Consider the following 26,316-nt stretch of genomic DNA (forward strand, 5'->3'; position numbering starts at 1 on the left):
TGAGCATAAGACTTATAAAATAATTTATAGATGAAAAAAACCCCCATTATTCTTGCTTATTTTAAAAGGAAAAAAAGTCACTTTTGCAACAAATAACTGAGTTTCACACCTAAAGGTCACTTAGAAACAAGGATGTTTTCTAAATGGGCTTCAAATGAGCCCAGCTTTCATGAACGTAATTTGAATTTTACAATATTGGAGAGTTATCATTAGTTCCACAAATTTGTCAAGAGCTGAAGCACCAACTCATGATCATTTTGAACATGATGCAGCTGAAAATCAGTACTTTTTTGGTCAGGCTGATTATGGGTTTTGGCACTTTAGAATCATCTTTCTTTAATTTGAGAATTACAAAAGATAAGGAAGATATTTTCCTTGCAGTGAAAGATTGACTTCATAGATTTATGACAGAATGTCCAATATTATGAATATATTGAATGAAAATATACTAAAGTTTCCAATGGAATTATTTCCATGTATTTTTTCTATCCTTCAAATTTCCTTGCATTGAGTAATAAATTTGCCTTACCCAGGCTACTTGTACTTCTGCACTTTAAAAAAAAAAAAAAAAAATAAATTAATGAGCAAAGTCAAAATAAAAATGACAGCTTTCAACTTTTTTGCAGGTTAATGAACTTTTTCTGTTCATTGATCCTTGATATAATTGGAACAAATCTGCATTAAGCAATACCATAGAATGTAGCAACAAACATGAAATGATTGCTCTAATCAAGTGCCTTACTGAAAATTTCAACCTTTTTGCTCATTTTTTTCATAACTAATATTAGTATTGTGGCTCGTTCAAGAAATCAGTTAGTTACCTGCAAATACGGATCCACTGTATTGTAACAGCTACAATAGGACCTGGTTTTGTAATTTACTTCAGCTATGCAGCAAGGGAAGAAAAGATGTAAAAGATGTAATTTTCAATGTAATAGAATGTTTACATTTTGCAATGACTTGGGGCATTTTAAGTTAGCTTTTATTCACGTAGATTTAGAGCAAACAACTCATCTGAGACTGTTATCAGATTAAAAAGTGCCCGTTTTTTAAGCTAGGGAGTTGTATGACCGTGTTAAATAGAATAGAGTTCATCAGAATGATGAATGCAAACATCAGGACTGGAAGTTGTAGGAAATGCCTCAACCCTGATTTAAAAGCTAGGTTTGCCCAGGTAGTTTTCAGTGGTCGGTCACTGTGGTGTCTTGAGGCTGGAGCTTTGGACAATGGAGCTAAGTCTCTGCCAGATTTTCAGTGTACAGGAGAAAAACCAGGCACAGAGTGGCAAGAATAAGCCTGTGAGCCAAGAGAGCCGTGTCCTATTTCCCATGACCCCTGGTACCTATCTTCTCATGTTCCTCAGTATCCCTATTTGTGGAACAGAGATAAAATTTGGTGTGTAAGTCTCAGCTTGTTTATAAAATGTCACAATATCCCTGGATAGAAAGTGCTATGAAAATATAATCTATTCTACTAAATACAACCCCACATTACCAGGCTCTTCTGCTTTGTCTTAACATTTTAGCCCAGCTATTTTTTATGCAAATAAACCATGGTAGCAAAAATGAAGAAGTTAATTCACAAGAAATTAAGTACATTGTCATAAGTTGTCATAATGATGGAAATTCATGTGTCTCTGACAAATAGATTTGTACTTAAGTTTACTCCTAGCTTTGGGTGCATGCTTTGGGATTGAAACATATTTAGTGGATACATTTTTATTTTTAAATTTTCAGCAATTAAAGGAAAACAGATTGGGAAAGCCTAGATAAGCTACTGGTTATATTTATTTATCATAGAAACTCTTAATCATGTATTCATTATAAAATATGAAGAACCACTCATTACTACATTTATACACATTGCTGTCTTTTGCTCAAGACTGAACACAGAAGCCAGGTAGATATAGAAGCTTGAAACTGCAGGAAGATAACCAAACCTCCTTCTTTACCCAAGGATAAGAAATCGGTAGGAATCCATTAAATTTATAATAGATTATTAATGGAGTCAGCATTTCCTATTATACTGGCAATAAAGCAACCCTTTCCAAGGTGGCATTTTTTAGGAGGAGGACAGAGTAGATGGAGTATGCAGCTTATAAAAGGAGATTAAATAGCTTGTAGCTGATTCTGTAGAGCTTTTTACCTGTAATTCTAAATGATGAAATGTGACAAATTACAGATTTCTTCTAAATGTATGTCTTTCAAGCCATTTGATGTTTGATAGGTTTCTATTTTTATGATTGTTTTCAAAAAAATGGTTTCTTTTGCATAGCATATGTTTCCTGTGTGAGAATGTGCTTGCATTTTTTTTTTAATCCCCTCTTTTAAATCAAAACTTACTTTTGATTTTGGAAAATTCAAAAATGAGATTTGACATTTTCCGTAAAATTATAGACTATTTCTAAAAGTGCTAAGTAACCTAAAATCATCATATTTTTATCTCTGTTTTTCAAAGTAACATAAATAATTTCTAAATTAAAACCAAGCATAAAGCAGGTTTATGTCTTTTCATTTGAAAATCATCAGGTGAGATTCATGGTTTTAATGTCACAACCTCTCCTTGTTCAAATTGATAAAAATTACATGATGTGAAGACAAGGATGATAAAAATTTCCCTTGCACTGAATGTCCTTGCTTAGTAACAACAAGATATGGGGTGGATATATTAGGATTGTTTTTTGGCTTGTTCCTGGCATAACTTTTTTGTATTTCACCTTCCTGTTACAAAATTCTTCTTGCTGGGGAATGTGCAGGGTATGACTGTCCCTGACCAGGAAGGGAATTCCTGTCAGGACTCATGAGATTTCAGCACTTCAAGGCCTTTGCAGCTGCCCTGTCTCAGCTGAATTGAACAGTTTTCTGGGCAACCCAACAGGCTCAGTCACAGTAATTAAATCAATGCATCTTTTAGCAGAAAGTATGTTAGAAGTGGCAGGGCAGTTAACTATTAATTAAACAGTGACATTTACTCCTGTCTCAGGAAAGAGTTGGATGAGACTTTGATCTTTTCACGTTTTTCTTAGAAAATAGGAAATGTCATGGGAACTGTCATTCATTTTTACTACTATTATGCTCCTCTGCTGATGCACCTGTTCTTTTTTTATTTTTATTTCAATTTTTTTGGTGCCTGTTGTTTTGACAAAATTTCAGTAATGCCAGTAGAATCAGGGATACTGTATAAGGAAAACTGTAATAACATGAATATGCCATGGTGAGTGAGGCCTTTGCCCTTATCGGACTAACAAATGATTTTTTAACCTCTAGAAAGACATTCAGAGATATTTTGCTGTGGAGAACCTTTTCAGATGTCACTGACTAGCACAAAGGATTTGTACAGCTATTGAGGCTTTGGTGCCAATGCAGAATCACAACTGAAAAAAGAATATCCTCTTAACCTTTAGCCCTACCTTTCAGCTGACATTCAGTGAGCTACAGCTCATGTGATGCACAGAGAAAACATGTTGTTCCATGTTGTTTCTTATGTTTATCCCAAACATACAAACTTTTCCAAATTCAGTTTGTCTATAGGGGCTAATAGCCAAATATAGATAAAACCATTTGCTTGGAATAACTTCGGAATCTCTTAAAATTAGTATTATAGGGCACTTGGGTTTCTGGGAAGATTTTATTTTAGGCTCCAGTGACGTGATATGGTATGCTGTGCAATTCTACAGCAAAATAACTGGCATTATTTGAAAAGTTTAGTAGTATTTTCCACTGTTCACGAATGAGGCTTCCTGATTTAACAAATAGGACTTCTTTCCTTTGCAAAACTGCAAATATTACAATTACAGATTTGCACCAGAGCAAAGTGTTCTCAGAAGTCTGGGCTGAACAATTTTGTCTCAGTGCTACGACAACTGTGTTCAGGTGTCTGCTGTGCAGCTGCCCCACTGAGTGGGACCAGTGGCTTTTTTGTTGTGTTTAGGTGCGTAGGAAATCTCAGAAGGTCATTGGGATATTTAAAAGAGCTGAAACAGATGCTTCAGTTATTGCCAGGCCAGGTTTTTGCTCTGTGTTACAGGCTCTTTATATGTTTTGATGGTTTCCTAAGAAATAAAGTGAGTAGTCTAATTTTAGTGGAATAGATTGTATAAAGATAGAAGGGTATGTTTATTTATATTACTTTTATGATGACTTTTTAGGAGAAAACTTCTATATGGCAATAGTCATGCCATAAGCCAGAATCAAATAAAATAAATTCTAGCAGCTGCATGCTCTCTAAAGCAGTGTAAGATGGTTGTATCTCACTTTTTATAGTGCTGAGTGAATAGAGGTAAAAGAACAGAATTGCCTCCTTCTTTGATGAGACTCTCAAAACCAGCTTTGTGTGAACATATAAAGCTGCTACATTAAATACTTGCATAGATACCACCAATGTTTTCCGCAGCCTGAACACACTTGTTTTCTAGTTTGTAGCAGATGAAGTGAAATTGTGTTGACAAATGGTGTTTTCTTTAAAAAAGAAAAAGATACTAAGACTTTATGTATCAGGAAACATCCTGATGTGTGTGCAATGGCTCTGGGTCTGTTTATACCTGCATTATGGTATTCGTACATTTCTAATGATTTTCAGAACATTGTGAAATGGAAAGGTCATAAGTATTACTGGTCATCCCTTAAAGAATGGTACTTGTACCACGGTCATGGCAATTAGCAGAGAGACTGTTAAGGTGGCTGTAAATTCTACATACAGAGACATTTTAGGAAAGCTATTGTGATTGGTTTATTAAGTTCCTCTTCTTGGCCTGTGGTATAAAGTATGGTACATAAATTATTGTCTGTATTTTTGTATAAATGGAACTGGAGCTAAGAAAAGCTAAGACATGTACCTCCTTCCAGGTAGACTTTTTGAGCTCCCTGTGGTCCTAGTTAGAATAGGAATGCAGCTGCATTCTGTCCAGCCAGAATTTTGGTAATTAGCCATTTAGATGACCATTCAGTTGTTTTTGTCAGATGCTGATTATTTTCCTCCAACTATAAGTGTTAGCGCAACATAAATATATATATATATGTCTCAAAAGTCCAGTATCCACCTTATTTACACAATCTGAAATCCCTAAAAATATTCTTGTTTTGCAAATGAAATGTTTTGAACCTCACATACAAGCGTACAGCCTAAAAATTGTGGTTGTTCATGATAAACTATTTTTTCATTATTTTATTTGGGTTATTTTAATATAGAGTATGTTGATAAACTATCTTTTAAGATACTCTCATTTTATGTAACTTTGTATTATTAGCTCATTTCTGAAAATTGTCTTTGAGATAACCATCACATTTAAACAAGTTTGTCCTTTAGTTCCTTTTCTGTCCTCACATGAAAATGAATATTCTTTGGAGGGATTTTAAGGTCAAAAGAACTGATACCAAGAGAGAGACAGGTGAGAAGCTGAATTCCAGCTTTGTTTGTGATAAGCAGGGGTCAAGTACCATCTCCCACAGCTGACTGTGGAAACAAATCTCAGCTGGTCTCTCCCTAGGGAACCACAGTGTGTGTCCTCAGTTTGGAAGGGAGAGGGAAGCCACGGGGAAGATTTAGTACTCAGAGACAGGAAAGAGGAGGAGGGAGACTGCTACACGGGAGCACTCATGTATTCCCTGGGTAAGCTGGTAGTCAGGCCTAGTAACTAATAAGCTGGATTACAAGATAGAGTCCAAGCTAGGAGAACAGAGTTGATCTGAAGAAACAAAAACATTACCATAGATTTTATCTGATTGGTTTGGCTCCCATTTATGTTGTGCCCAGTATGCTATTTGCCCAGCAGTTGGGGTGGATTTAATCTCTGCTCCTTTAATACCATTCTGGCAGTGTAAAAATGTATGTGGTGTTAAGTTGTGGTGTTAAGAATGTATGTTGCTTTCCTATCCATGGTACTTACGCATCACACTTGACTGACAGGTGGGGTAAAACCTGGGCACAGTAGAAACGATGAGACTTCCTTTGCTAGATCAGGTTATAATCAGTCACAAAGGGTCAAAAATTATAGAAAACAAGGGTGTAACTGTGCTCCTGACATGTCGGAAGACTGCAGTGTATGTGTACTTGCTCTGTCTCTGGCATTCTCTCTTTTCTCTGTTCTCCTCACGACACATGTACGAGACCAGGCTTTTTATGTCATACTGCAGCAGTAACACCATCCCACACACTCTCTGTCTCTAAGAAATGTAACCCTTCTCCTGCTTATCTTCAAGTAGATTTCACTGATTTCTGAACTGAATATTTTCTGCCTGAAGGAGCGTGTGTCTGCTTTACCTGTAAAGAATTGACAGCCTAGGCTTGCATCAGTTGCTCAAATACAGGTATCTAGTGCCATTTGAGACACCTAAGGGTGCCTGAGACATCCACCCAGGGCTGGCAGATATGACCCAGGACCAGCAGGACACCTGTGCTCTTCTGGAGCAGCAGCTGGCGACCAGGTGAGATACTCCAGGGCATCTCCATTGCAGCAAGATGCCTGTCTTCAGTAACTGATTTGAGCTTCCTGTTTCTGGGCATGCTGTATATACAACTGATATATAAAATGACTGATTAAGCTCCTGGTTTTGTTTTTGTTTTGTTCTGAGGCCAAGTTGTACAAATCTGTAATTACATCGTCTTCCTCTGGCTGCTAATGGAACTGCTTGTACACGTAATTGCTGACTGTTGTGGGTAAAATGTACAGAACTGAGCTCTCCCTCTCTGAGTGCTCTGGCTATGCAGCTGCTCTTCTTGACAAGAACTTAAAGAAATGACAAACCATTCCAAATTTGTCTTGTTCACAATGTTAAAGAAACAAAGCCACACAACTTTTAAAGCTGATAACTAAAATGAGCATGTGTATATTTGCACAGAAGGCTTTGCACTTTAGGGATTGTAAAATCTTCTGTCAATTCTGGCAGGATATAATTTGTGAGAGAAGCAAAAGACTAGATTATGTAGCATCTCTTTCTGAGACCGGATTTATGTTTTGTGTGCCAGAACTACATTAAGCAAATCCTCTTCTTCCTTCTAAAGGAGCTAGCCAGCTCATAGCTCTCAAGAATTTTCTTTTTTCAGGGATAAACATTACTTTTAAAACTTTTCCATGCACCTGGGTGGTGACCAAAGACAACAAATAATGGAACAGGAAACCATAATTCAATTCTTAACTATATAGAAAGCTTTGCAGATGACCTAAGCAGCCTTTTAAAGAGGTTGATTTGGGTTTTTGGCTGTTGGAAATGGAAAATCTGTCTCTTTTATTGTATTCTGTGTAAATTCAATCGGTTTGTAATCCTCTCCTTAGTTCTGTGCCTACACTGCTTTTCCTTCTAGTTCGGAGAACAAGACAGAAACCCAGGCTAGAGCACTCCCAATGAGATGGCTTTTGAACATAAAAAAGTTGCAGATTGAACTGGTGGCATGGCTTTAGATGCTGAGGATTTACAGCAAAGTCAGTATAAGAGGGACATTTCTGTTATTCCTTAAGCATTTCCTGACTTGAGATCAGTATTGGTAGCAGTGGTGGTATATAACAGCTTTATGCTGCTTCCCCCACCCCCCATCTACAGTTTATTATCCATTTTGTTAATACTTTTCCAAGTCTCGTTTAAGGTTTTGTTTTAACATAATATCAGAGCTGAAATGTGTGCCAAACCTCAAACCTGAAGACAGAGTGGGTTGCCCTGTAGGTTGGCTCCTTTCCTTTGACCTCGCTTGAGAGAGCACACAGGCAGCAAAGTGACTTCTGGCACTGTTTGTTGGGTCATGGGAGGAAGCCAATTCCTCCAATACAGCAGGTATATGCAATTCCTTGGAAGTACATCCTGTACAGTAATGTGTAGAAACACATCTTAAAGAAAAGGCATGAAAAGAAAAGAAAATTATAAGTTTACTGTGGCAGTGGCTTTTATTCTTTTTTTTGTTTGTTTTTTTCTTTTTGGCCAGCTCTCTGTATCAATAGGTTAAAGTTCAAGGGGACCTTTTGGCATCATGCCAGTTATGATTCTTCAAGCAGTTTAAGATGGTGTTTCTTTCTGATATTTATAGAGATTTTCAATTGATGTGTGCCTCTCTGGAGAGAAAGAACTGAACTGAAATTTTCTATTATTCTGTCAAAAATGACTGAACAAAACAGGAACAAAAATCTACATTCTGCCTTCAGGAGCCCTTGCAGTTTCTATCTAGTAGATACATTATGGTCCAGTTCTCCAGAACCTTTATCTTTTTTAATCCATCCAGTAATCCAATCTAGAAAATTTAACTTTAAAACATACATTGGTAATATAGAAACAGTATTTGCTAAATATAATAATTAATATATATTGTATTTCTGTGAAAGAGTTATAAAATGCAGAAATCCAAATCTGTTGGGGTGAGCAGATCTTTAGATCAGGTGCTTTTGTACAAGACACAAGTTTCTGGCACGAAACATCTCTCCTGTCTTGAGATGGTGATTTTCTGTCCAGTCTAGATGGCTCCATAGATTCAAATGCATCACTAGATTAAACTTTGAATCTACTGATATAAGGGGATAATTATTCTTGTCTCTTGGAAGTGGAGCTAGCTTAGGTATTGTAGTTATAATGCTTTTTTTTTTTTTTTTTTTTGCAAATAGCTCTTATTTAAGGTGGTCTGAGCTTAAAAAACATGGAATTTTTCATCCTTTGTTGAAGCTGAAAACATGTTCACAGTGGTTTAAAATAATGTTAATTTAATGCTTAGTAATAAGAGGAAATTTAATTTTGTTAAAAGGAACATAAATGGGAACTTTTTATGTTCGTTTATTTTCCTTGTGAATTTTTGTATCTATGATTTCTGTTCCTCCTTCTTTGTCAGTGCTTTACTACCTGCTCCTCTCTGAAAAGATGAGTCAAGTGCCTTAATTATGCACATGAAGAAACTACAGAATCATGAATTAATATGCTTATTTTCATAGCTGAGCATCCTGGTTCTTGTTCCATTCTGGCGTCCTAGTCTGAGAGTCCATGAGGCAGATTATGAAATCAGTGAGACTAGGAACTAGGAGCAGACTGTGGTTTGTTGTTGGGCTGCTGAGAGTTCTCCTGATAAAGCAGACATTCAGGAATTGGCTGATGTATATTACGTCAGCTAAGCAGAGGTCTAGTGTACTTACTGATGTAGAGCAACTGAACAATCCTTATCAGATGGTCCTTATCAGATAGTGCACGTGAGAATCAACTGCTGAAGGCATAAAGCAGTTCTGCCATGTACCAAGTGACTGCAAAAGGCTTCCACTGTTCTTTGCTCTACTGATAAGAGCTTTTTGGCAACATACAGGCCTACTTTTCATAAGGAAATGCCAATTACTCAAACTCAAAAGCTTTTCTGATACTGTATAATTTTCAGTGAAATTTTGCTTGAGAAAAACATCCATACTCATAGCTTACTTAGTGAAATCTGTATTATTTGGAAATAGCTTTTTTTTTTTCTTCCTGGGATACATTGAAAGGTCTGCAAAGTTTCTGTGCTTTTGTTTTCTGTATTAAGTTATACGAATGCCTATAGCCTTAATTGTAAACATAAATGCCAAATTGTACAATTGTGTCAAATGGAACAGGTAACTTCAGGAGAACCACTGTAACATTAGTACAAAATTAGGCATTCTCATTTTAAATTTTAGAAGGATAGCAAAATCTAGTAGCTAAATAAAAGTAATCCAGTTCTATAGGAGAATACTGTAAATGATCTTACAGATCACATAATTACATTGTGTAACCCAACAGTAGAGTAACTGCTGAGACTTTTTGTTATTATTAGAGAAAACACAACACCATTAATCCATTTTACAGCAGTGTTTATCTTTCTAATAATTATGAGCAGCTATTTAAATGCAATGACAGGTCTAATAAATAGAAAATCTGTAAGCATCATGAATAGGATTATCATGATGTATTTATCTTCTTTTCTTTTTAAAATTCAAAATGTCTAAAAGGTCTGAAAAACCTCTTGACTGACTTTTATGGAGCTCCCATAATCCTATTTATAAAAGAAAAGTTTCCAAGTTCATTCACTGATGTAGGTCTGCAAAATACTGTTTAAAGGCTTTTCTGTTTAAAGAAGATTTATGAGACAATATGTTTTGGAAAAGTGCCACACTTGTACAAATGTGGGATTGGGAAGTGCTGACAGGATTCAGAAAGGCAACTCAAAACCAGCCTTATTTATCACAAGAAGACATTGGAGCAAATCTAAAGGAGAAGTAATTATAATTTCCAAAGCAGATCTAGGCCTAACACGTATTAAATTTGCGCTGTTGTAAGGGATGCTACTAAAAACACAGTGAGGCTTAAGGTGGCATTTATTCCACCACCAATGAAAGGAAAATTTGGATTGCTTTATGAGACACCTAAAACTGGTGGTTTAGGACATATTTTTTAAAACTTCTGCTAGTAGATATCTGTCAGAGTTAAATGGTGCATGCATTAAAAGATCGCAAAATCAAATAATTATTTTGTTAAACGTTATGTGTTTTCCTCTTAGACTATTTCATGTAATTTCAAATCATTCTGGCATGTACCAAATTTAGAACTTGGAGCTTGAAAGAGGCTATCCAGCATTTCAACAGAAACCAACTATCCTGATCAAGTTGCTTCTTGGTATGTAAAAAGGATGGGGTGAGGAAAGGGAAGGTTCTTCCCAATGAAGTTTGGTGCTAAATCACAAGTTCCAACAATCTGGATATGTAGATGTGGATATAGTAGGAGACAGCTTGGTACTTGTGTTGTTTGAGAAATACTTGTATAATGAATCCTTCTTCCGTGCGTGGGAGAGCTGTTGTGTCTTGCAAGTCCCAGAGTCCTGCCTTGCTGACACCAGTCACTTGGCTCAGCTGCTTTAGGTATTTTCAGGACTGAAATGTTTCTGAAGAGCACTGCAAATTAATTTAGTGCACTTGAAGCACGAACTGTGCATCACTGGTGACAGCAGTAAAATATCCTTCGTGAACTGTTAATCCATGCATCTTTATCATATGCATGAGGTATTAATGAATTTTTAAACTACTCTTACCTGTCTTTGTAACTGAAGTTGTTAATGGCTTTGTAACGAAACTTTGAATATGAAAAAAAGAGTGCAGATACTCTTCCCTTAGAAAACACTCATTTTGTTTTTTCATGCCATTATACCAAAATGTGTTAGAAAGCACATGCGCTCATGTAAACTGATTGAACTCCTCTGTGTTCTGTGAGATTCACGCCACCTAAAATCCTGACCTGTGATGATTAACATTGTTACTGGCATCAGCATTATATTGTTGAGTGGTGAGAGTTTAGGAAACAGTGCCTTCAGCCTTAGAGTACATATGATGTTTCATATTTATGTGCTTTCTATCAATTAAATATTGAAAAAAATACCTGTATCGTTGTTGGAGCTGAACTCACAAGACTAATATGTAGCAAGCTGCCCTGCCTAGTGACTTGACTCCTATATACTTTCAGGGGTGTTTCTTTCATATTGTAGATAAATATGGGAAAAAAAATAAATCAAATAGTACATATAAACTTAAACTGAAGCTGTGTATTAATAAAATTCCTCACCGTGGGAGCTATATAGCTATGGGTAGTGTATATTGTAGGTGAAAGGCAAGGTGTGGGAAAATGCCCTATTACTGATGTTGCTCTTCAGTTCACCTCTTTGGCACGCCTGTGTGAGTCCAGAGAGTTGAATGGCAGGAAAAAACCTCAGCCAAACACCAAGAAATGAAAATAGAAAAGACCAGGCTCAGTTTAGAGCAAAAGTATCAAGGAACACAAGTGAGGAAGGCCTGTAGGGGCAAAGTCGGTGTTTCCCGTGCCTGGCCCGAGGGCTAAAGGGAATGCTGAAGAGGTTAAGGAGCATGACTGGAACATGAAAATGGAGAGTGGGCATCCACAAGCCCTGTCAGGACCATGTGGGGAGGACAGGGAAGTGCCTGTGCCTCATTAGAGCTGGAGGCAAATAGGAAAGAATGGAAAGACGAATGGGAAAGCCGATGAAAATATACAGGTTTTGTTGCTGTAATCCTTGCACTTGTACTTAGGTGTCCTTGGGATAAATGGAACAATGAGAATTGGTGTTTAAAAAAATGCCAATTAAAAAAAAAGTCTTAACAACTTTCATAGGCTTCTGAAGAAAAGGGACTGTAGGTGCACAGTTCAGTTAGACTTGTGAGGTTGATGTAATTAATGCAAAAGAATCACAGGCTGGATTTTTAGCCTTAAAACATTAGGACAGTCTGGTTTGTAATCAGAGGAGATAAATCACTGGGGTAAAAGTCAGAAATCCACCTCATAAAGGCATTATTCGCGTGATTAAATTGTATGTTGTCATATTTGGGGGCTCACATCGTGCAATCAAATATGTATCCGCATGTCGAGCTATTGTGCCTCTGAATGAAATTAATTAATGCCTCCTACTGCAAAAATAATTGAAATCCATGTCAGAAACCAGATAACATAAATGAAGTCTTGAAAATTTAGTAAATTTTAATGTCATTTCTGTAAGCATGTTTGTGGTGTAGGTGCCAAGGTCTCTTTTTTCAATATATCAGAATCAAGCAGAGTCCTTGTGGTTGAGTAAGAGCAGAATTTAATTAGATTTTATTTTGATTAGTCCTCTTTAAGAGTTATTGTAATTTCTGAGATCATTTTGATAAGGTTTATTTCTTTGTACTGTAAGAATATTTTACTCTGCTGTTTTGTGTTCTTTTAATGGTACTCCAATTTGAATTTTAGTAAGGGTATTCCAGAAAAGAATCTGAGATTAACTATTCTGGATTAAAATTTAAACTAAGTACAGCTGATGTGACCTCAAAATAAAAATCATAGTTAATGAAAATTTTAAGAGTAGAAAACAGTTATTTTATGGCAAAGCATACTTTAAATTACTCCCTGGATTAACTTCACATTAAAACCTATTCACCATAATACAAATACCTTTCTTTAACACCTGATCTAGGATCTACAGGAGGAAAATTATTACATTGTTTTTTACTTTCATTTCTTCTTCATGTAAAGTACATTAACATGTATCCAGCAGTAGAATATTAGCAGGATTTTAAGACCTAGGCTGATGTATGCAGATTTAGGATCACATTTGTCAGACAGCAAATTTCAAAGATAGAGAAACTGAAGATTAATAGAAAAATTATGCAAAGTACTAAAAGTCCTTTGATCTCCAGACAATTATGCCATGGATCATATCTTTTTCTTTGGGTGCTCATATGCCTGCTTTTTTTGTTACTCTTAGTTGTTCCTACATATCTCACTTTAATTGAATGTTACTGAGCCTTGAGCAAGTTTCTTCATAAAAATACATAAACATTTTTGCTAGTGCAGTTACTGTATGAAATACCAGTGTCTACACTTTGTCATGTTCACATTTCCTTCATGTTCCTTGGTTTTTTATTTTATAAGAGGTCTTTCACTTGATTTTTTTTTTTTTTTTTTGCATACTCTCAGTTAATTAATCAGGCATTTCAACACAGCTTTCCTAAAAAGGAAGCAAATACATATTTTAACAACTGTTGCATCTGCCTTAAAGCTTAAAAAGATAGATGATTTAGATCTCTTCATTGCTTGATCCTACAGCCCCATGGGGAGTGCACTTTTTCTACTTCAATGTGTGTATAATTTATTCATATATGGGAATGCTTCTAATATGTTTGGTGCTACAAAGTTTTTAATAAGCTGTAGCAAAATTTTCGGCTATATATTTACCTTTCATTTGAGTATTTTACTATTGCTTTGCTTTTCTCTATTTTTTTTAGATGTAGCTTCTCAATGGTAGGAAATGTGGGTTGTTTGTTCTTTTTCCCTTTCTTTATGTGTATCACTGCACAAAATGGAAATCTCTGGTCACTGTTGACACTGAAATCTCTCACACATCTTTTAGAATCATGTCCTTAACCTTGAATCTTTAAATCAATTTAAAAATGACAGAGTCCACAGAAATAAATGTTGCTTACAACTGAATGTTTAGTCATCGATAATCATGAAATATGGCATTAAGAAAACCTCAAACCCTACAGAAACAATGAGCTGAGATATACATAAAATGGCTTAGAAGGCTCACTTGTTAGTAAGGTCAAATCCAGGAGATGTACTGACCACTGCATAGGAGATGGCCAGGCCCTGCCCCAGGGCTTCAAGCCAAACAAGCACAGCAGCCGCTGTCGTTTGCTCACCTAGGGAAGGGTGGTGGCTGACCAAAAAGCTGATACCCATCTGATTCATCGTCATTTTCACATTATCTTTCCAGAGTGAAATTGCAGAAAGGCTGTAAACACTCTCACCAACCCTGAGCTCTTTGAGGTTTGCTCAGCTAAAGCATACATGCGAACCCACACTCACCAGAGCCGAGCTGTTAACTAGCACTGCACTTGGTTTCCCCTTCTCCATCATCCATTCAAGAACATCCTGCATTGCATATTCATGACATCATATAGGTATCTGCAGGTGAAAGCAGTGTATTGGTAGGAGGCTACTGAACAAGGCATGCTCTCATTTGCATTAATTTTAGGAAATTTTACTACTGAAGACTTTGCTATAGTATTTCTCTATGGTCTTTCTTCAAGCACTCCCTTGTCATCAATGTCTGGACTGTTTGCTACTGTGTTAAAACTGGCCTGTTCTCCTTGAGAAAGGCTTACTTCTCTGAGTAATGTTGTTTTAGATTAAAGTGATTAACTTGATTTCAAAATTGAGAATTCCAATAAAAATATGCTGCAGTAAAGGATCTGAAAAGTAATGGAAAATAAAACAATTTATTGTTTGAGAATATGACAGGCAGATCATAGTATGTAGTTACACTTTCTAAGAAACTCTTTTATTGCTGATTTTTCTTTTATACACACAGGCTTCTTCCTTAGTAAGTGTGTAAACAAACATTATAATATTGAGTCAAGAACTGTCTACTTTCCTATTTTGAAATTAAAATGTAACCAGGTTCTTAACTTGAAAGGAATGGCAATGCTTTGCAGTGAAACTGAAGGATAGTGATTCATTCAGTAGAGCTATGAAAAATGATGCAAATTTTGGGACGTATGTTAGTCATGACTTTAAGTGATTTGAACCTTTCAGGTTGGATTTCACATCCCTAGAGAAGGACATTGAGGGATGTTGTACTGTCATCACTTTGAAGAAGTTACCTTTTAATTTCTGTGTCCTCAAAAGAGACAGACATTAAGGACAGAATCTTGTCTTATTAGAAGGTGGGTTTGAAATTTTCTTATAAAGAAATTCTTGCTAGAAGCCCAGTAATTTTCCAGCTGAAAGCTCTTTCTGATAAACAGAACATTTTCAAGCCATTTCACAAGTAATTAAACATAGCTGGATGTATTAGTTCTGTGGTTAATTTTGAGGTCTGTTTAGGACTTTGTTTAGAAAGTAATGTGGCAGCATATAATTTAGCAATGAAGAAAGATGGTCCAATCATGAATATTCTATGAATATTGTCATGATCAGTTTGAGAACTAAGTTCTGAATTTTCAATTTAATCTGCTAATAGTATCTGTAAACCTTATATAAACAGGCGAATTTAAGTTGGCTATGTTTGCTAGATTTTCTCAGTTTGAACAAAATAAGACAAAAGTAACACTTCTGCTGATAGATTCTGGACTACACCTTCTGAGGGATGCTCCATTTCAAACCTGGAACATCAACAAATTGGAAGCTATGAAAATATTTTCCCTTTTTAGTCAATAAGTTGATAATCAGATTGGTTTAATGGCATGTTTTCAAATCAGGCAAGACAATTTGATTAGCAGTTGAGGTTAGTGCCTTTTATTGAAGCAGAGGAGTTAAAGTGCTTTGTGGGGTGTGTAAGGACAGGAACTCATCAAAGTCCTGAGCACAGTAGGGAAAACATGGGCAGTGCTGGTAAGGATAGTGGCCTGTCCCTTCTTGGAGTCCTCTAGATTAGAGCAGGGCTGCACTTTGCAGCTTTGTAGGAGAAACTCTTATCTTTTGAGTGATTTAAGGCAAAGAAAACTTCAAGAACTAAGGAATGGCCTCTAATCCAATTTACCTTCCAGGCTTACAAACCTGAACCCTTTGTACTGAAGTGCCAGGCACTCTGCAGGCTGAGGAAAATGGCAGCTTTATACCAGCATTGGCTACCGATGATGTTTGATTTGGTTTGCTACACTTCCTGTGACAACTGTTTCCAGAACAAAAACTAGTATGCATATAGACCATATATACTATCTGCTTGATAATGGATTTAACGTGATATTGTTAAATGACTTTTTGGGAAATATTTTTCCTGATGAGCTCCAGGGTCTTTTATCTGATTAAGTCAAATAATCCTGAAGTATTCAAAGATGGAGCTATTCAAGGACAGTGAATTTCAGTTTCTTATCTCACCCTAATTCAAATTTAGCTTCCCATGTACAAATCCTAAATCAGGGTCTCGTGTAAATAAGAATGGACATGTTACATTTCATCCTATTTATGACCATTCTTAAAGAATGTAGGGGAAAAGTTCACCCGCTTGATTCTTTCCTCTTTTGAACATTTATATAGCTCTCAAGTGTTTAAGCTAATCTGATGTTCTACTTCTCATTACCAAGACCTGCTTTGAAGTACTTTATTTGGCAATTCTTCAGCAGAACATTTATTTTTAACAATTCCAAATGCCAGAAGTTATTTCACACATAACATAGAGTGCTGAATTCTAGAATCTCCTATTTTTTTTCCTACATTTTAATTGCTGTATTGAGGTTTTAAATAAAAACCCTATTCATATTTTTACGTTGCCATATACATTACATGTACTTTATTCTTTCTTCAGAACCACTGAGATGGTAATGATTTTACAGCAAAATTGTACTGTAATTACTACAGCTGTTGTGCTAAAGAATTTATGTCTTGCTCTGTCTTTTGAATGAAAAATTCTTTTAGTGAAAATAGATTTCTTGAAGCTGCTAATTATTCAGTAGAAAAGACATCTAAATTAAGGTGGTGGTATTTTTTCTACAACAGTTTAGGCAGACTAAGATAACTCTTAAATTATTTTATGCAATAGTCTGTAATAGTTCATAATGCAAATATTTGGGATCCTTACATTTCACAATTTTATCCCAAAAATACAGATCTGTACTTTGTTCCTCAGAACCCATGATACACATTAAAAATAAAATTCAAGATAAATTGGCTCTTTGATCCCATCTGGAAGGTGTGATTATATATTAAAAGTAAAACTTTTATACTTTGGTACTTCAAGTTTTTAAGTTTAATTATAAGTAGGAAAGGAGGACTTCCAAATCCAATGAAAAATGAGAGTTTGAATCAAAGTAGGATTATCTTGGTGATTATGTTGATCTGTTAGTCCTGCTGAACCAGCTACCCTGATTCACCTGATAGCACAACTGTACATGCACGTGACCCTCATCTGATTGTGTGGAAAGACTTCAGTAGAACTGATGTGCAGTATCTTGAAGGTAAACTAGATTGTTTTGACAGTGTCAGGTTGAAGACATACTGTTACTCATGCTCTTGTGCTATCAGATATGGGGGTGGGTGGGGCAATAGTTCCAAGGAAAAAGGAGATGGAATGTATCAGAGAGTGATAGCTGGGGCATCACATCTGACCATGTTCTTAGACTGAGTATGAGGGACTGCCATTTCAAAAAACGCTTCTTCTGTAATGCTTTCTTATACAGGCCTTTAGGTAACCTTTGTTCCCTTAATATATTATCAGCTGGCAGTTGTACGTGTGTTGAGAGAAATGCAAGTTGGCAGGAATCAACTGGACATGGCACTTGGTGCTATGGTTTAGTTGACAATGTGGTGTTTGGCCAAAGGTTGGACTTGATGATCTTCCAGCTTTAATGATTCCGTGATTCTATTGCATACTAAGCAACCAAATGGAGCTATATTTCATACTCTGTCCAAGGATGTCAGCAGGTCACAAACAAATATAAAATAATTTATAAATAGGCACAGAGGACCCAGATTACTTACCAGGATACAGATTCTACAGTTACAGGTTTTTGATGTCTCAAATAACTGTAACTATTAAGTAACAAATTTTAAAGTTACCAGAAATTTTAGCTTTTAGGGTTTAGCCACCTTTATAAAAGTTGACCTGTGGTTTGCAGCAAGGAAATTCTGTCCTAGTTCTAATTTCTGTCTCAGGAAAATGAAAATGTTAATTATATACAGATTATATAGTATTTACTGCAGTTTGATTCCACAGAGAAATCATAGAACAAACTGTCATTACAATGTTCCTGTACTATTTGCTCAGATGTGATTTTATCAAGTAGAGGAAAGGATGCTTGTGCTGTTGTAGTTGAAGATACTTTGATCACGGTTGAAGATTCTTTAATCATACATTATTTTAGTGCTGAACACTTACAAATCTTCCCTCCTTAACGGCAGCAGAAATTGCACCAAAAAGGCTTTCAAAAGCAATGACGGCAATTTGTTTTCTTAGTATTAGCCTAGAAAGTATTTTCAGTACAAAGTTACCAGTTCTGGTTAATGCAGTTTTAAATCAAAGAACATCAGTTGACTTTTTATGTGATAGCTTGTTCTTAATATTTCTAAAAGGATTTTGTACTTCTTTGCATGCCCTTTTCAAAGGACGAGTATCAACATTTGTCAATGCACGTTTTCTAGTCCCAAGGACTGAAGGAGATAATCTGCCTTTTAGCACCTTTGATCACTGTGCTCAAAGCTGCTGTCTGCAGGAAAAATAAAGCTTTTTAAAGCACTATGGGAACTAAGGGCTTTGTGCCTTTTCTGTGTGCTTACCACATTAGCTCCAACAAGTTAAACATACTGAAGGTCTGCCATCATCTTCAAGCATGATTTTTGAGAGATGATGAGTTTACATTTGATTTCCCAGCTTGTCGATAGTGAATTCAGCTAGCTCATGATGAAGACTTTGAGACATCTTGTAGTATTTGACAACTTCAAGATGAAAGAGCTTTAGCTAGGACTCTATATAATGTATAGAAAATTCAGGAAAACCTTGTGGATTAAATTTCAATCTTCAGACAAAAATAAATGTTCAGCAAAAGCCATTAGAAGAATAATTTGCAATTTCCAAATCACTCCTATATATTTTTATTGTCTTTGATTTCATGGGTTGATTGTGAAATGGGAATGTCAGATAATGGAAATGGACATTGAGACAATAGAAAGAGCTATAGAGTTTAGGGTAAGGAGATTAGTTGATTATTTCTTGAATCTAACAGAAGACAGATAAAATACCTGCATGTTTGTACATGCTAAGTAGTTTGAAGTCCAAAGATTTTTTGATTAAGCTTCAACCTGGAAAGAAATTGAACAGCAGAATAAATTAGTATTAATGGTGGTTCTTTAGCAGAAGTGAGAGAAAAGTTTGAAAGACACTTAAAGTTTGGCTAAGTTCATTCTGTAGCTTGGGTGTGCACAAAGGAAGGTCAGAGAAATTCAAATGCGTGAGAGTTTGTGAACATGACATATATTCAATCTAATGGTGAGAGTGACTTTTGGGAAAGGGTGAGTAACCTGGGGAGGCATGAGAGACAGCAGTGAACAGCAGCAGTAACAGGAACCCAGACAAGCCTCCTTCTCTGGGGGGTTGCTCCAGTGTAGCCAGTGAAAATTATGGAGAATGATGAAAAATTATAGGGCCGCAAATAGCTGACCTTTAGTATTATTGGGGTTAAGACACTGTGGCTTCTCAGGCACTTGAAATTTGTTTTATTAGGTTTGTTGAGAATGACGCAAAAATTAAAAAATGCTTTCGAGACCTTGAATTCGTTTATGGTTTCAGGTGGAAACCCTGTGAAACCCCACAGTGTTCTGTGATTTCAGCTGGGTGATAGAGCAAATGTAGGAATTTTGACTAAATTTTTTAAACACACCTGTTTAACCTGTTACTAAATGAGACACAAAGGATAATATTTATATAGTATTACAGCGGTAAATAGTAAATTTACAGGATAAGGTAAAATGAATTGAAGCCTGCCTGAAGGAAAGCCACTTCATCTTGCATAAAAATAAACAATATTTGAACAACCAAGGCAATTATATCACCATGAAAAAGCATTTACATTCTCATTAAGAGAATGTAAAATTCAGCATTGCTATATAGCTGCACAACTTCTATTTTAATTCTTCAATATGGGATTGAAGTTTTGGTAAGCAAAATGTTGTCTGAATTATCAGCACATTCAATATTTATTTTCTAATGACTGAATCACAATTACAGATCAGCATGTACCACTTGTATGCTTAAAATAATCATGAAATACACGTGATTCATGAAACCCTTAGCAACCACAAGGCTTCCTGTGCATATGCTCAGACACAGCAGTGACTGAGAAGTAATTTCATAAAACACGTTTTCAGCACTGAAAACACAGTATATCTTTCTTGTATTTCTTCACATAAGAGTTTATTAAGAGCAACTGTAATTAGAAGAAATGTTAGGTAACTGCATTTGGAACTGCATTTTTTATGATTTCAAGGAAGTGAAACACACATTAAGGTCTGAGTCAAGAGCTGCCAGTTCTCACCCTTGGTCCCCATTGACATGCTGGCCTGGCCTTGCCTTGCTGGGCAAAATATTCCCATATCAGCTTGTTTTTCCCTGACTTACTGCAAAATACCTTGAAGTAGAGATTAACCATTTAGAAGCTGTGGTAATTGGCCACTTCATAACTGCAGGTAGGAACAGGGAAACAGGAGTGGCAACCCAAAGGGATCACTCCTGAATCTTTGCTACCATATTGTGTATATTTCTTCAGCATCTCTCATCTGTTTGTATTTGTTGGAGAGACTGGTGTATTTATATAAAGATGTATTTTATACACACACGTTCTTAATAGAAATGTGTAAAATTCAGATTATACCAGTTCACATAAAAATAATTGGAATTTAGGTAATTCATATAGGGAATTTTAGAATTCAAGTGAAATAGTCGTATTTTGAATTTGTTGTGACTTTTCAAGATGTGGTTTTGCTGTTTCCATTTTGGATTCCCCCTTATTCAAATACTTTCTTGAATCTCAAATAGGTATTAAAGCAACTTGGACTGTGGAATTGGGCTGTTTTTAATAGATTAGCTGAACTACTCATTGTTCATGATTTAGAATTGTTGGATACTGATCTTTTTTCAGAGTGTTCATTTTTGAGTGAGGATGTAACTTCTGCCTTGGAAAGCTGAGGAACTCCTGGGAGACCAATGCTTTCTACAGGTGAAAATTATTCAACTGATTATTACAAGAATCACTACAGGTAGCAAAACTGGTGTGTGGTTTTAATTACAGATAGTTTTAGAGGAAAATCCTCCATTCTCCAGTTTTGAAAAACTGTGGTTAAACCAACTATCCATATTGCCAGGATATGGTTACTCTGCTCCTCTTCAATTTTAATTTCACATTACATATCAACCCATTTTTACTTCGTGAAGTTCATTTAGAGGGTCAAATCAATTTTATAATAAAGTTTACAATAATCCATTTAATTTTATTGTTCAATATTAAATAGCCAAAACACAATATGAAACAACTTGTTTACAGAAAAAAAAAAAACCTTTTTTCTGTCCTCAAACATTTTCACACATTGTCACAATTGTCACAGCTAGGCTTTCCTCAATTAGTTCATGGGAACATAATGATTTACAACTTGGAGTTGATCTAACCAACACAGATAATTTTTTTAACCACATTGTGAATATTAACATCAATAGCTATTTCTCTTTTATTAGCAATAGTATATGTTTATTATTTTCAAAGAATTACCAATGCGTTCATTGCCCATCTTCAGCAGTGACTTTCACTAATTTCAAAGTATTGTAGGAAGCAACGTTAGTTTACAGTTTACTTTTTGCAGTTTATTTCACTTCCCCTTTAATAGGATATGTGGTAAAAGCCAGCTTTTTTTTTTTTGTTCAAAGTTTCCAAAACAGTTTTAAGTGAAGTCCAGATGTGTAAGTTTGAAAGCTGTTTCTTTGCAGTGCTCAGTGGTGGGGAGACTTACGTGGCAAATAAAGGCAGTTCAGGGAAAGCAGGCAGAGGGTCTTTTTCTCAGGTTCAGTAGTTTATTACAGGCTGAATTTTCCTCTTCTGGTTCTTAAAGACGCTTAAACTGAGTCTTTAACTTTGATTTATTCTCAGTGATTACTAGTAATTTACTTTACCTTGGAAATAAAAGTGGCAGTTTTTAAATTTAATCTGAAATTGAAATTGTCCAACTAGTCTGCCTCTCTACTTTAAAATCCCCTTTTTTAAGTAATCCCACCCCTGCACCTTTCTTTGTTAGCACTTCAGCCTGTGTTTAGGACAATATTAGTATTTCCAAACATACTTCTATCATTGGACTTTACTTGGAAAATAAGACTTTCTTATGATTACATTGCAAAAAGTCACATTTGATTCCTTACGGTTTTTTATTGTTCTTCTTTTTCCTTTTTGTAGTTACTGAAACTGTCATAGGAAACTTTTTGAAACATCATACCATCACAAAATCTACCCTCAGTTAATTTGGTAAAACCCCAGAAAGCTACAGTAGATTTAACAAAACTTCAGTTTGGACATGGGACAATTTAATGAGGAAGTTGGGAACAATTGAGTTGTAATTTTGATATTGTTAATCAAGAAATGCTTCTTCATCTCCCAGTAAAATCCTTGTTTCCTCTGATTTTCCTGTGTTGCTGGGTGGGTTTCAAAGCATTTGCCCACAGCTGGACACTGGCATCAGCTGCACAGAGAGGTGAGGACTGGGGAAACATGGGCCCTGGTAATGTCACAGACACATTATTGAAGAGAGGTGGGAGCAGAGTGCATTTGGATTGTCCATGAATGCATTTGATTCCACAGCACTCTTAATGATGTTTACCCAAGATGACAGAAGATGGTTCTCCACCCACTTTCTTTATCAATTGCAGATGTCTCTCTTTCCCTTACAAACTGGGGCTGCTAGTTTTATAATGCAGTTTTCAGGGGTTCCGAGAGAAAGAATCTTCTTTTCTTCATGTTTTATATCACATTAGTACTGCATACAATTTTCTTTGCGTTATAAGCCAGTTCAAATAGTCTTTTTTTCTCTTTCACAAAATAGCTCCTCTGGTTTTTTCTTTTTGCTGTCTATTATTTCTTAGTAGCACAGTTCACAGGCAGGGTAATGCAATTGCTTCCAGTTTTAAGTAACATTTAGGATTTCAAATAGTATTTCTAATGTTTGTTTTCAATTTATCACAATTAAAAGAAAGCAAATAAATTAAAACCCTCCCAATACAGCTAGAGTAATCATTCTTTTTTGTTACTTTTCCTTGTCCTTTTCACAGGTTTCTTTGTCTTGTGGAATGGTGGGCTATGAGTGTACTAACACTTGTTGCTTAGTCTTATAAATTGACATATTTATTCTTCGCTAAATTATTAGTTTCATTACTGCAATGTCAGCTCCTAAACTCTGTGGCTATTCACTTTAATTCAGAAGATGTTGAGTATGTTCAGACCATTCATATATTGCTCTAACCCACTTAATTTTGCTGTGTTGGAAGTCCATTTTTCTGACTTCTGGGGTAGACTTCATTAGTATCACACGACAAGCGTGTGATCAGTGACAATATGGAAGGATTTTATTGCCTTGTCCACCTTCCTAGTGGGAAGTTGTAACATAGACAGAGACATTTTTTTCTTGGAACTGCACAGCAAAGTCTGGACACACAGATTGCCACAAAGGACATTCCAGTTAGATATTGTGAAAACATAATGCACCATGAGGCTGATTGGCCATTGAAACTGGTTGTCCCAAGAGTTTTTGAAATCTCCATGCATTGAAAGCTTGAACAGAAAAACCTGTGAGTAATTTTATCTAACTTTGAAGTTATACCTTTCTTTGTGGTTAGCCCTGTCTTGAGCAAGAGCTTGTATCAGGTAGAGGTCCCTTGCAACCAAATTATCCCTTGATTCTCTGATAGATCGGCACTGGGTCAGCTAAAGACTCTTGAGGACGTCTTCACAAAGATTGGTGCATGAGATAAGGTCACTTGTGGACTTCTGTGAATCTGCAACATCTTCAGAATCCCTTTAAATTTGCCTGAGCAGTGTTTCCAAATCATCCAGTCTGTTAACTGTGTTTTGCATTCCTCCTAGAGTGTGAACTGTACCCATAGGGCAAGTTAACCTGCTGACTGTCACCTTTGCAGCGAGATGTTGCAAGATCGTTACGGCTTAAAGGCTTCCCCAGGGACTCATTTCCACCTGCAAGCATAAAAATTATTCCAAATACCTGTCATCTGATCTATCCCCTCAGATAGTATGGAACCACTGGAAATTGTAGAATTTGAAGCTGTTTTAAGCTGATGTTTTTCTACTAGAGCCTGGCCCCCTGCTGTGCAGCGTTACAAATTTATTTTTGTGTGTTTTTCTATATTTGAGATCAAGTTTTCAAATTTATTTGTGCTCCCCCTCTGGAAAGTGTGATTTGGAGATGTGCTCAGTCAAATATGGAGGGAACAGTGGAAGTGACAGAAACACCCTACAGCTATTTTGCAAGTAGTGGCACTGATGCTGCCAGACCCACCTGGGCATTTTGGCATCGGTGCGCAGGAGGGGCTGTGTGTGTGTTTGTGTGCAGTACTGAGGAGCACACATCACAGCAGAGTTGCAGTGTGTGTTGGGTTCTGGGAGATGTCTATGAATAACCTTCTTCAGTCTACAGGTACCTGTGAAATGGAAGAAGTTATGTACTGGAAATGTCTCCCATGCATATGGTTATTTCTGCGTCGGAGATGAGCTCCTAGAGTATTTCATCTGCCCACTTCATTTCTCTGAGAAAATTTTTTAACACTACATTTCCCATTCCATTGATACGCAATGCACTGTGTAAAATACCAAGTAAATATGGTTCCTAAGAGCCTTTTTTGTTGCATGTTCTAGGCTAATTTGAATTGAATTAAGGCTTTAGAGAACTGAGGAGGTTGGTCTTAAAACTCCATTTGCTAAAATTATCCTTACACACTTGAACATAATTGTACTTGGGCCAAAGAAATATAAAGAAAAACATGAAAGTGGTTTTATGACAGAACAGTACTTTCCAAGTTTATGAAATTGTTTCTGAATATCACAGTATTTTTCTAATTTATACATTTTAATTAGATCCAATCAGATATTGTATGCACCCAATGAAAATAATATATCAGATATATGTATAAGATATATTATTATCACAGAATAAGTTGAGTTGGAAAGGACCCACAAGGGTCATTGAGTCCAACTCCTGGCCCTGCACAGGATATTCCCAAGAGTCAGCCTGTGTGCCTGGGAGCATTGTCCAAACACTTGAACTCTGTCAGGATTGGTGTTGTGACCACTTCCCTGGGGAGCCTGTTCCAGTGCCCAAACACTCTCTGGTTTGAGAACCTTTTCCTAATATCCAACCTAAACCTCCCCTGACACAACTTCAGGCCATTCCCTTGAGTCCTGTCGTTGATCACCACAGAGAAGAGATGAGTGTCTGCCCCTCCTCTTCCCCTCATGAAGAAGTTGTAATGCAATGAGGTCTCCCCTCAGTCTCCTCTTCATGTAACATTTGCATATTTTATGTATGCTCATTCATGTCCTAAATATGATCTTTTTCTGAAAGAAGTCATCTTATTGCTGACTCAGTTTCAATGCACTTTTTATCTAAATGCTTGTTTCACAATTTTTTCATGCACATAAAAAATATTATTTACTGAAAGTTGTTACAATAATGGTATATCCTTAATTACAGAAATCTTTATCTTACATGATACAAAACTGCAGATTATTTCTACTCAGAGATAAAGCACCGAAAGAAAGAAAATACCTATGCTTTAAACATCCATTTAGTCACAGCTCTGCACTGTTACTGATAAGGTTTTCATTTCACTCCGGTGCTTTATCTACTCTGTATGGTTAAATTGAGCAGAAGTGTTCTTGTCAGCAGAGTTTAGGAAAAATTTGGTATTCAAGGAGTTTGTCTGTGTGAGTGTATTGCTGCAGAGACATGAGTCGATGCATTACAAAATCCCCTTTGGGTGTATCCACGTTTGTACCATAAAACAAAGTTCTTGAAACTAAAAGTTAAAAACACACTTGGGAAAATTTGGATTTTTCTACTGCCATAGGCACTGCCTTTCCTCTGGTATAATGATGAATTTTCTATAAGCACAGAAACAACAGACTTCCATATTAGGTCATATTAATAAGAATACAAATTCTACAGCAAAAACATGCTGGAGGCCTAAATAAAAATTAAAGACATTTGAGTGAAGCAAATAGTATACCGTGGATATTAAAAAAATATATAATTAACCACCTAAGCATGGAAAAATTATGGCAACACACAAAGTTTTATTTTTTATTTTAAAAAATTAGAGACTGAGGCA

At 36.1% G+C, this 26,316-nt stretch overlaps 1 protein-coding gene across 5 annotated transcripts in view; it reads left to right on the forward strand.

The window, feature by feature from the left end:
• PDE1A (phosphodiesterase 1A) overlaps positions 1-26,316 on the forward strand; it is a 181,003-nt gene that overhangs the window by 97,280 nt on the left and 57,407 nt on the right. Inside the window, exon 1 of one of the 5 annotated variants that reach the window (XM_032114164.1) lies at positions 6,196-6,422. The exons of the other annotated variants lie outside the window; for them this stretch is intronic. Coding sequence (XP_031970055.1) covers positions 6,367-6,422 — 56 coding nt within the window. The 5' untranslated portion in view covers positions 6,196-6,366. Of the gene's footprint in view, positions 1-6,195; positions 6,423-26,316 lie in introns of those variants that run through there. 5 annotated transcript variants of the gene reach the window in all.

The sequence above is a fragment of the Corvus moneduloides genome, chromosome 7, assembly GCF_009650955.1.
Source record: "Corvus moneduloides isolate bCorMon1 chromosome 7, bCorMon1.pri, whole genome shotgun sequence".
NCBI classification, from domain to species: domain Eukaryota; kingdom Metazoa; phylum Chordata; class Aves; order Passeriformes; family Corvidae; genus Corvus; species Corvus moneduloides.